General features: G+C 29.8%; 2 protein-coding genes across 3 annotated transcripts; one reads left to right on the top strand and one right to left on the bottom strand.

Moving 5' to 3' along the window:
• The first annotated feature begins 2,610 nt into the window (after positions 1-2,610).
• LOC105178741 (glucan endo-1,3-beta-glucosidase 4) lies at positions 2,611-4,257 on the top strand. The gene is made up of 3 exons (XM_011102278.3): positions 2,611-2,804; positions 3,405-3,653; positions 4,101-4,257. The coding sequence occupies exons 1-3, from the start codon at positions 2,738-2,740 to the stop codon at positions 4,133-4,135; spliced, it is 351 nt and encodes a 116-aa protein (XP_011100580.1). The 5' UTR covers positions 2,611-2,737; the 3' UTR covers positions 4,136-4,257.
• A 3,878-nt stretch (positions 4,258-8,135) lies between these two features.
• On the bottom strand, positions 8,136-11,379 carry LOC105178740 (uncharacterized). 2 transcript variants are annotated; one of them, XM_011102275.3, is made up of 5 exons: positions 11,221-11,379; positions 11,068-11,138; positions 10,822-10,902; positions 10,689-10,732; positions 8,136-8,409 (listed from the first exon to the last, which is right to left on the bottom strand). In XM_011102275.3, exons 1-5 carry the CDS (start codon positions 11,258-11,260, stop codon positions 8,310-8,312), a joined length of 336 nt encoding a protein of 111 aa, XP_011100577.1. In that variant the 5' UTR covers positions 11,261-11,379; the 3' UTR covers positions 8,136-8,309. The 2 variants fall into 2 exon arrangements, with proteins under 2 accessions (XP_011100577.1, XP_020555025.1); XM_020699366.2 differs by having other exon boundaries at positions 11,251-11,317.
• Between the last annotated feature and the right edge of the window lie 546 nt (positions 11,380-11,925).

The raw sequence follows: 11,925 nt of genomic DNA on the forward strand, positions 1-11,925 counted from the left end.
ACTGATTATTAGTATTATACTTTATTATAGGAAGTGAAGATAAAGCAGAAGATTGAGCAGCCCTTTGTATTATTGTAACTATTTGATCTTTAAGATAAGTATAGTTAATTGAATATATATATGTATATATAGAGGATACTATATATTGGTTGTTTATATATTTGATCGTGAACTATTTGTTGGGTTACCTTAATTGCTGTGAAACTTTTACTATGTGTTATATGTGGTTGTATTGTACAGACGTAAGAAGAATAATTATGTGATCTTATAATTGATTGTCGAATGAATGAGAGTTATTGACAAGAAAATAATTACTAAATGAAATTGAATGATGAAGCTAATGATGTTGATGTGTAAATTAGAATAAAAGATGGCTTACCTAACTGGGAGGGGCATACTATAATAGCTTATGATATGATTAATGACGAGTTGTGTGCTATCATTGGTCGGTGGAGATGATGTAGCATATTATACGAGTTGTATGCTGTGTGGTATGAGTGATGATGGGATATCATACGAGCTGTGTGTTGTGTGGTATCAGTGATGATGTCGTATCATACGAGCTGTGTGCTATGTGATATCGAGAAAAAATAAAAAATAAAACAAAAGAAGTATTGTGATTGAGATGATAATGATAATAGCCGGCAAAGGCCATTGAACGATGCACCCCAATTTGGTTAAGAGGACCCAAAATAAACTACAACATCAAATGAGTCGATATGTGTTATTTATTACATCTGCGGTTATTATATGATGAATATTTGATGGTTGATGTAGTTGCATTATACTTGACTTACTGCATATGTATATATGGACCGGTTAGCTGTAATACTTATTGAGTAGGCAGTTCATTTCTTGTCGTACATTTGTCAGGGAATAAGTCACAGAGCGACTATCTAAATTGGATCATAAGCCGATCACTAGTATCACTAGATGGGTTAGCAGTGTCATCTTAAGTAGAAAATTCTAACTACATAACTAGATAAATACTAAACTTCCAGTGGATTTGTATTTCAAACTTTGTAACAACTAGAAATTACGATTTTCTCCTTTCCCTATACTTATAAATACTACGGTTGAAGATAAAATACAAAATCTTAATGATGTATGTTTTTATATGATGTCTACACAATATATCAAGTAAAAATATGATTTATCTTATCAGGTTAAATATGAAATTATCAATAGATGTAATGTAATTACGAAGAGGATGATACAGTTCTTAACATCTGATGCTTATTTTCTCTTCCATCCTAATGGGAAAGGGTTCTATGGGCTTCTCTTCTTCGTGGTCCCTTATACATCCCGAAGCATCGGTTCATTTTATGGCTTGTGATTCTACAGCATTTATCCACAGTGGACAGACCTTGGAATAACTCGGATGACAAATGCTGTGTGCTTTGTAACTTACAGCAAATTGAATCTCATTCGCATATGTTTTTCAACTGCCCGTATTCTCGTCGTTGTTTATCTATTATGAAGAGAGTCGGGTTCCAACGGCCATATTCAAATTGGAATTCTGGTATTGAATGGGCTAGTCGTAAATGGAGGTCGAAGCATCTACTGAACGCGGCAGCAATTGCTGGCAGCCTTAGTTTTTTTCATATGGAGAGAGCGCAACGTTAGAAAATTTCAAGGAAAAGCTATGAGTGGTGGAGGATTAAGCAGAATCATTCTAGAAAATGTTCGTTTTAGAATCATTAGTGCAGAGATTAAACCTAGTCTTCAGGCGTCTGTCTTGTACAGAATTTGGCATATCGCCTGGTCCTTCTGACTTTTGCTTATAATAATTTCATGTTAATACAGAAAGAAAGTAAACTTATTTTAATAAAATCGTATAAAATTACTAAAATTTGAACTGCTTCAGAATTACACGAAATTTGAACCAAAAGTAGGCCTAAACCGTATGATATATTTTCTTAGCTAAATTATAAAAAGTTAGTATAAAGGGAAAGTAAACTTGCTTTAATAAAACCACGTAAAACTGCTAAAATTTGTACTATCAAATAATTCTACGAAATTTGATCCAAAAGTACGTCTAAACCCTAGCATTTCTATGATAAATTTTCTTAGCTAAATTATAATTAAATGTTAGTACGAATAGCAAACTTGCTCTAATAAAACTGAGTAAAATTGTTAAAATTTGGACTATCTCAAAATTTCACAAAATTTGAATTAATAGTAGGTCTAAACCCTAGCATTTGTATGGTAAATTTCTTAGCTAGTTAATCCACTCCCCTACTTGCTTCGTCTCTGTATGTAATGCATGCATGTTCTTGATCAAACATTTTCATTTATTACAGAATTCCAGAAAATTACCAATATTGTTCATCAAATTATTCAAAACAATGAAGGCCCCTTTTTCTATTAATTATCCCATTCTTCATACATGTGATTGCCTACAACTACAGAGAATCTGATTCTTTTTCTTTTCTTTTCCTTTTAGCAAATTAATACTCAAAAGAAGTGCGATCCGTCTTTGTACTCCGAGCCCATTTGTTTTGTACTTTTGACCTACACAGTACACACATACTGTGTGTATCTAAAAGAGTATAAATGTATACATACACACCTATGCATATATGCATACATGCGTACATTTATATGTATGTATGATATTATAAATATAAACCTTGTTAACGAATAAGGGTTACTAAACATCGATCGTTGTTACTGCTGTTTGCTGCTGGTGTTGTTTTTGCTCTTACTTTCAATTTTAAATAAAAAAGAATTGAGTATGTCAAAACTCAAGATATGGTTTCTTCTTCCTCTCTTGCTTGTGATGATTTACTCAGCAAAATCAGGTAAACTATTTTTACTCTATTGTCTCTATATATATTGTCAGTTTGTCACTAATTTATATCTTTTTATAGTACAATTATTTTGAACGTTCTTTAACAGGAAAAATGCAAGCAATCCTTATGATATTGCAAATAAGTAAATTACTCTTTTATGGAAAAATAAATAGTGATTTACTTCCCTATATTTTTCAAAATACAACAATTTACCTCCGTATGATTTCTAAAATGAAACAATTTACCTCCCTATATAAGGAGGTAAATTGCTTCATTTTAAAAAGTACAGGGAGATAAATTGCTATTCATCCATTCTTTAACTTGGGTTCAAATACACAAATCTTATTTTTTCTTTATAGAATTATCGGTATATTCTGATGGGGTATTAGTGTAATATATTTTTCTATTGTTATTACAACTATAATTTCAAGAGACTGTATTTATAATTTTTCGAATGACAAATGTTGTTTGTAACTTCAAAGGCTGCGAATGTAACTTACCCTTATTTATTTATCTCATTAATCGATTTATATATATATAGCAAGAAAAATAATTATGATTAATAAAAAATAAATAAAATTGTAATATTTAAGAAAATAAATAATGCAGATGGATGGGAGGAATGGTGCATTGCTGATGAGCAAACTTCGGACAGTGAGTTGCAAGTTGGGCTGGATTGGGCCTGTGGAATAGGGGGTGCAAATTGCAGCAAGATTCAAGTAGGCCAGGCCTGCTTTTGGCCCAACACTGTGAGGGCCCATGCTTCTTATGCCTTCAACAATTACTTTCAAAAATTCAAGCATAGGGGTGGGAGTTGCTACTTCAATGGCGCTGCTATAATTACTGGCCTTGACCCCAGTAAGCACCTTATTTATTTATTTATTTTATTTATTTCTAAGTATTTATTTATTTTGGTACTATTATCTCAGTTTATAAAAATACAATTTTTTTTAGAATAAATTATATCAACGTTTTCTGATATTATGTCTAATTACACAAATATTATCTAACTTTTGCAAAATTACAAGTACATCGTTGTAGGGGTGTCAATAAAAATTACAGTTACAATCTAAGATAATGTAGTTGTGGTTTTATAAAGGATATGAAATGTTTGTATAATTAAATCTAATTTCAAAATATGTCGATGTAATTTACTATTTTTTTTATTTTAAAATGAATCATAAGGCCCATAGTATAAATATCTTGTTGGATGAGAGAATTAAACCATGTCTTTTCTAACATTTTATTTAATTTGTATTTTAGAAAATGTGTTGGAATAATTGATATTCGTCCTTGAAATTGCAGGTCATAACTCTTGCCACTATGAGTTTTCACCCTGACCAAAGGATTATCAATTTACAATCTCCAAGTTTAAGTTCCCATTTATAATTGTAGCATCCAACACTATGTTGGTTCCCATTTATAATTGTAGCATCCAATACTATGTTCGTCTCTCTCTCAATCCCCCCCTCCCTCCCTCCGAGTTATTTAATTTTTTATTATAAAAAAAAAGAAAATTTATATTAATATAATTTTTTTAACTATATTAATAATAATATAATAAAATTGCGACTCGACTAAAAAAAATTTTTTTTTAACAAAAAGCCCCAAGTCGGTATTTGGAATACCGACTTGGAGTCGCAATTTCGAATTGCGGCTCCAAGTGCAATTTTTTTTTTATAATCAAATTTTGTTAATTAATTATATAATTTCATTTAGTTATATATAATTAATATATTAAAATTTAAAAAAATTATAATATTAAAATTGTATTAATATATAATTATGTGTACAAATATGATATGTATATTTTTTTTGAACAGTTGTAAAAAATACAATAAAAGTCTACAATTATTCTTGACAACTCGATACCGGTACATCTGATTGTGTATCACGACTTGAGCGAATTTTTTTTTTTTAAAGAAAAGTCCATGTCGTGATTCATAATCACGACTTAGGCAATTTTTCTTTTTTGTTTTCATTTAATTAAATTTTAAATAATTAATTATATAATTTTATTTAATTATATATAATTAACATATTAAAGTTACAATTTTATTTATTAACATATTAAAGTTATAATTTTATTTAATTATATATAATTAATTAAAATTATATTAATTTAAAAAATTATAATTAAGTGTACAAATGTAATAATATATAATTTTTTGTACAGTTGTAAATAATACAATGAAATATACAATTATTTTTTACAACCCTATACCGACACATCTGATTGTGTAGAAAATTTTTTGGAATATTTCTATGAATTTTCTATCAATTTATCATTATTATATAATTTAATGAAACAACAATACATAGAATTACGCATGTGGTTAAATATAACAAATTTAATAATTTAATTAACCAACTATACCATTTTTATATCAAATGTGATGTTTAATTGAACATTAATATAAATAGCCAAAATCACAAAATACTCCGGTTAAATAATACATCGCTCAATATAAACTATATTTAATAAAAGAACTAATTAAATAATATAATTTTATAAATTATTCACAACGAGATGGATTGGGCGCAAACGCGTGCAAGGCAACAATCCTAACAAAGAAATTCTTCTACACAATCAGATGTACTAGTATCGGATTGTTAAGAATAATTATATACTTCATTGTATTTTTTACAACTGTACAAAAAAATATACATATTATATTTGTACACTTAATTATATTTTTTTATATTAATAAAATTTTAATATTATAATTTTTTAAATTTTAATATATTAATTATACATAATTAAATAAAATTATATACTTAATTAACAAAATTTGATTAAAAAAAATTGCACTTGGAGTCGGTATTCTAAATACCGACTTGGGATTTTTTTTTAAAAAAAAAAAATTTAATCGCGACTCGTTATATTATTATTAATATATTTAAAAAAATTATATTAATATAAATTTTCTTTTTTTTGGTAATAAAAAATTAAATAACTCCCCTCCCTCCCTCTCTCTAACAAATGAAAAATTCATTTTTTTCCCCTTTTCAACAGTAGTTTAGTAATATTTTTGTCAACCATAATTTTGCAAAAATTAAATATTTTACTATTGAAAATAACAATAATAATAATAAAATAAAATTGTTATGAATTTTAAGTTTGGATGTTCATTTACATTTTCCACGCTCTTTATATTTCCTTATGGTATATTCTTCTCCGATTTTATTTAATTTTTTTTATTTACTTAGAAATTTCAAATGAAGAAGGAAAAAGTCCCACCACCTCTTTTATATTTGTTGCTATGATGTATGGATACGGACAAGGTGATACTGACACGATACGACACAGACACGGGAACACAGAAAATATAAACAAAATTAGGACATGACACGACACAGACACGGCTACATATGATATATTTTTATTATATATATTCTCAATTTTTTATAAAACTAAAATAAGTAATATGAAAAACATTAAGATAAAAATATAGATGAGCATGTCTTACATCTACATTAATCAAATGCCGCTTAAAAAATATACATAATCAAATTATTATAAAAAAAAACAAAATGAACAATTTTTTATAATTTAAATTGGTTAAATTATTGTTAACGTCTCTTGATTATTTAGTAATTTCATCACAATTTTTTCAATTTAAAAGGAGTGAATTGATTTTTTTTCTTTTTTATTAAGCCCAAATTTATTTTTTTCTTAAAGACAGTAAAATTTTTTTGAAATTATAAAAAAAAAATACAAAATGTGCCGGACACTCCTCCAATGTTGCTGCATACAAATTGTTTCATCCATCGAGTCCCTAGATAGGCTAGTCTTCCCTATTCTTGGGCTCTTTCAAGATCTCTCTTAACACATTCATCTTGTGGCTAGCTATCTTCGACAAATTATCTATTATGGATAAACCTTGACTCACTCATCTTGATGTTACATGTGTTCTTTGCCTTCGTCTTAGTCTCTTGAAGATACAACCTCTTTCCTTTGGCCCAATCGCGACTGGGATGTGGATATTATTTGGGCTTCGAGCAAATGGAGGGGAACACCTATGATTAATGTTACGTACCGAGATTTATTGGCATCCCTCGTATATCATTTATGGCAGGAGAGTAATCGAAGGATATTTCAGCAAATGGAGTGAACCCTTGAGACTTTGAGCCAAATTTTACTAGAGGAGATTAGACTTAGACTCATTAGTGCAGAATTGTCTTTCAATATTAGCACAGTAGCACTGTATAAATTGTGGAGTATACATTAGCCTAATACTGAGGAATCCACTTCTTGATTGTACTATACAATTGTATATTTTTACATATTAATCAAATTTATCGTTATCGAGAAAAAGAATTGAATATAGGAGTGAAAACATGCTAAGTATCTATAATAATATAAAATAAAATAAAAAAAGCCCCACCTCACTCACAAAGGGCGGTTAATGACATGCTGGTACTAATCTTTTGTGAAGTCAAAAATATTTTTCATGATAAAACAACTAACTTATTCAACTTTCAAAATTTGTATTATTGAGAATTTATTTTTTCTTTCTTTCTTTTAATTAAAGTAATATTTTATATTTTACTCTTATTTATTTATATTACATTTTAAAGCGACAAAGATTATTTATTATATGCACGTAGAAACAACGTGTCACAATAGCTAGCATTAAATAAATACACCCATTTTAAATTAAAGTTCTACAACAGTAATTATTTAAGTTTGAACTGAATTAAGTATGGAAACAAGCTTCTTCTATATTATAACTTAATTATTTTCATGTTAAATAAAACTTGTCAATTGTATTTGATTACTTATTTTACGCAATTGCTAAGCTTTAGATCCAATAATTCAGTTCAGAGATGTAAATCTTAATAGTTTCAGTACATAAACAAACAGTTTACAATTGCATTATTAAAACAAAATAGTTATGAGATGTGTTTTTTATTTTTAAAAAAAAATCATATGTTTCAATATATTTTCTTTTACCTTTTGGTTTAAAAGGGTGTTTGACTAAACTTATTTAAATCATCTTATAAGTTCATATATATCTTGTAAGATATTTTTAAAAAAGAATACAAAATGCTAAATCTTATATAAAAAAAAACATAGGGTTGCTTGTACTTAGACCCCTTTTGGAAATACAATATTATACTTGCCACCAAAAAAATTTAAAATTATATTTACGCTCTCTCTAAAAGTTTCTACATTTACAACTGACCCCCTTTCGTTAAGATTTGGATGAAAGATGTTGAAGTCAACAAAAAAGATTACATAAATTTTTAATTTTGCTCCTTATTTAACACCGTCATGTATATTTTTGTAATTATAAGGGGATAAATATAGTATATAAATATGTTTTAAGTACAAAATTGTTATAAAAATGAAAGATTTATGTACCTTCATTTGATCGGTAAGTTCACGTCATCACGAGTACAAATAGTACAGGGATTATTCTCCACGATATGTTCCAGACAACCTCAGCAAAGCTGCCGATTTGGCTTCACAAGTATCACGATTACATGTCATTTCGGAAGCTGAATTACTCAGAACAACAGGCTTGCCCAAGCACCGATGAAGGCAAACCCTCCAAACGGGGCCAATCTCGAATATGTTCGGTCTTCTAAGTATGCAACGACATAACAACTGCAAACCAGCACCATTTACGTTATCAACAACATAATGGCTCAAATCGAATTGTCAGATAAAATCTAACGAGAACATGAGAAGGTAATTTCTGCTATAAGCTAAAATCTTACATATAGCATTCAATATGGGATGCAAGAGCAGGCAACACTAAATAAGATGGCCGAATATGAAATAGTAACTTAGAATTCGAGGAAAAATGCATTTGAAAAGGATGATTACACACGTCGGCCAAGCCCAACCATGAACCATAATGTGACATTCCACAATGTCAAAACACACCATCAGTTCTTCACCGATAGACAATGGATTTGGTGTTTGAGAAATAAGAATCAGGTTGGCAATAATTAACTGAAAAAGGAAGTTCCTAAAAGTTCAGAAATAAAAACTTAGGAATGTTGGTGCGATGACTGCCTAAAGTTGAATGAAAATCCATTTTAACCCATAAATTTACTAATTCAAGTGTTCGATAATTAAATAAACCTCCTATGAATTTCATCTACATACAAACTCACCCCTCCGAAACTATATACCTTCACTAATATTTATTATCACCTTAGATATGATTTCAACGGTCTGTAATGCCACCGGCATCATTATTTAAAATGATAAATTAACTAATTGTTATTCTAAATTTACAGAAGTATCTCTAAAACTTTAATTATATTTACATAGAATTATCTATTTCATATTGACTTACTTTAAAACTAAATACTACTAACTTGTGATAGAATTTCAAGATTATATTACATAACATTGATAAGTACATTATAAATTACTTCAATTAAAAAAGTTAGTGTTTAATTTAATTGCATACACCTCTAACATTTTATCTTTTAGATCCTTTTATCTCTTTTTTTTTTGGAAAAATTAATGAGTTTGGTTACATGGTTACCCTTAACTACATGAAGAATCAGTTCCGCTGCTTATAGAGGTAGAGTATAGATGCAACTAAAAACCTAAATGCTAATGTAGCAGAAAGGGCATGTCAAAATAGATACAGAGTAAAATATACAATGTATTCTCATTTTCACAAGATAATAACAGTAGCCTCATGTTTTTTCTGTGGATGAACAGTAGAAATACCAAAATATCGACTTTGTGAACTTACAGAAAAGTTTCTATTGCCACTTATTAACAGAGCATGCCATGATATTAGCATGTTATGGTTCATCTCTAGAATATTCTCATCTTGCGTGGATAGAGCTTCCATGTCTGGAAACTTGAGAGAGGAGGCTGCTAATGTATTACTGGTCAGGTCTTTATTTGCCCTCTCTCTCTCTCTCTCTCTCTCTCTCTCTCTCTCTCTCTCTCTCTCTCTCTCTCCAGGGAGGGGGATGCAATAAATTACAGCTCGTGGTCTTCATGTGCTATCTCTCTCTCTCTCACGCACAATGTCTCAGAAGAATATTTAACCTGTCTGGTGAAGAGAAACTGACAATTCACATGCATAAGCATGCTCATTAGACTTGCAGACCTCCTGAAAGACTGGGGGTCTCTTGACACCTTCACCCGCAAAAACCTTCGGTGTGAGAATTGAAATTTCATCCGCAGTGTTTGGTAAACCATTGCCTAGGATTTAGTGGGTACAAATCTTTCCTGTCAGTACAATATTAGCTTTCTAACATGTTCGCTTGAAACATTTGTTAGGCTAATTCTGGATTTAATCTAGTTTGTTTGAGGCAGATGGTGGATCAAATAGCATCCTATCCCTATCATCATAAGAACAATCAACTGTGTCCTTTGAAAGTGACTCTTGAGATTCAAAACTCTTCTTGCTGTTGCAATTGCAACCACTGAGAGGGTCTCAAGCTACGTATTGCAATATACATATGAATCTTTGGATACGTACATTGAGAGATTTTTTCTCAATTATAGACACATTCATGCTAATGTCTCCTATGCCCTTCAGTTACATCCCTGGGCTGAGCTTCCCCCTATCCTAGCCGCTGAAATTGTCACAGTCAAAACAGAATCCTTCAATATGCTCCTCAGCCCACTTTCAAATAGACTTTTCCATCAACAGAAGGATTAGGCAATAGAATTTTCTTGTTTTATGAAACTCTCGAATAACCATTACTGGCACAATGAGCAAAACCTCAAACAATCATGAAACTAAGCTTTTAAAGATTCTAATTTCCAAACTACATAGAATAGAGTTAATCAATCTTTCTCTTCAGCTTTGGTTTTTCAATTATGACACAGTGACAACACAGCAAGAACAAATCAATCTGCTAATGATACTACATCCAAATAAAGAATCAGAAACAGAAACTTACGTCCCGGAAAATGCCAGGATTCCAGTAGTCAAAAGGCCTCCAAACTACAAATATAAATCAACAGAAAAGCATTACCACAAAATCACACCAGAAAACACACACACAAGAGTTACTGGAACTAAGGAGGACTCACAATATTAGGGTGTTTGGTCATAGGGGCAGCAACAAGAGCAGCTGTGTGAACCAAATGATATAGAGATGCTGTGTGCCAGACCTTCAAAATCCAATTGCACAATTTACACATAACAAGATTAAACGAAAATATTTCTTGATAAAAATAATAATAATAAAAAGTCTTTCTGAGTTCATCTCTTGCCCAAATGGGAATTCAAGAATTAACCTGAGACCCAAAAGAAAGGGACAAATAGAAAATAATTACCTCTTTGTAAGAAGGGTTCTTAGGTTTGAATCCATGGGCACCATACGTTCCCAAAGCAAGAGCCGCCACACCTGTAACAATTGCACAAAAAATAATTTACAAATGTCACAAAAAGTGTCTGAAATTCAATCAAAAATTAAAAAAAAAAATTGCCAGAAACAGCAGCAGCTTTGTGCCAGAGACGAGGATCCATTCTTGGATTTCTATGCTTTTCTTGCTCTGCAGATTTTCAGCGTCTTTGTAAGTGTCCACATAAGAGGTTTTTACCAGATCTTTATTAAATTACACTTGACCCCAAATCTTTTTGGAAATTCTACATTTGATTCCCAAAGATTTGTGAATCATGAATTAATTTTATTTTTATCAGTTGGTTGTATATAACGAATACATATTTATATATATTGTGTTAAATGACTTACATGGAAAATTTCTTCCTTATATGAGTATTTTTGTTAACACGTGCCAGAAAAAATACTTTATATTGTAATGACATGATTTTCTTGCAGATTTGCAGTATCCCAAGTGATCAGATTTTTGTTTATTTATTTGTATTCTTGGGCTTTATAGGATCGCAACAATAAATATAAGAATTTCTTCTCTAAAAATAGCCGTTTTCATTTTTATCTTGCTGTCTTTAAATAGGAATGTGTTGCTCATTTTAATCTTACATTGCTTTTAAAAATAAAATGTTAAAAGGATTATATATGCATTCTAAATTTCTAACAATTCACAAGTGCACTTATTTAGTACCAAGTAGGAGGAAAATCTCATGACCCAATTTTGTTATCTATGGAGAAATTAATTTTATCTCATAAACATATTTTTAAACTCATTTTTATATATATGTTTGGTATAAAT

This window comes from Sesamum indicum, linkage group LG12, assembly GCF_026168435.1.
Source record: "Sesamum indicum cultivar Baizhima isolate 11 linkage group LG12, ASM2616843v1, whole genome shotgun sequence".
Classification (NCBI taxonomy): domain Eukaryota; kingdom Viridiplantae; phylum Streptophyta; class Magnoliopsida; order Lamiales; family Pedaliaceae; genus Sesamum; species Sesamum indicum.

Bases quoted from the DNA above. Each gene is read 5' to 3' on its own strand.
- LOC105178741 (XM_011102278.3), top strand. From the start codon at position 2,738: ATGTCAAAACTCAAGATATGGTTTCTTCTTCCTCTCTTGCTTGTGATG. The intron at 2,805-3,404 runs GTAAACTATTTT...TAAATAATGCAG, and splicing joins GATTTACTCAGCAAAATCAG to ATGGATGGGAGGAATGGTGC. The intron at 3,654-4,100 runs GTAAGCACCTTA...TTGAAATTGCAG, and splicing joins AATTACTGGCCTTGACCCCA to GTCATAACTCTTGCCACTAT.
- LOC105178740 (XM_011102275.3), bottom strand. From the start codon at position 11,260: ATGGATCCTCGTCTCTGGCACAAAGCTGCTGCTGTTTCTG. The intron at 10,733-10,821 runs GTGAGTCCTCCT...TTATATTTGTAG, and splicing joins TGACCAAACACCCTAATATT to TTTGGAGGCCTTTTGACTAC. The intron at 8,410-10,688 runs GTAAGTTTCTGT...GCTGGTTTGCAG, and splicing joins ATCCTGGCATTTTCCGGGAC to TTGTTATGTCGTTGCATACT.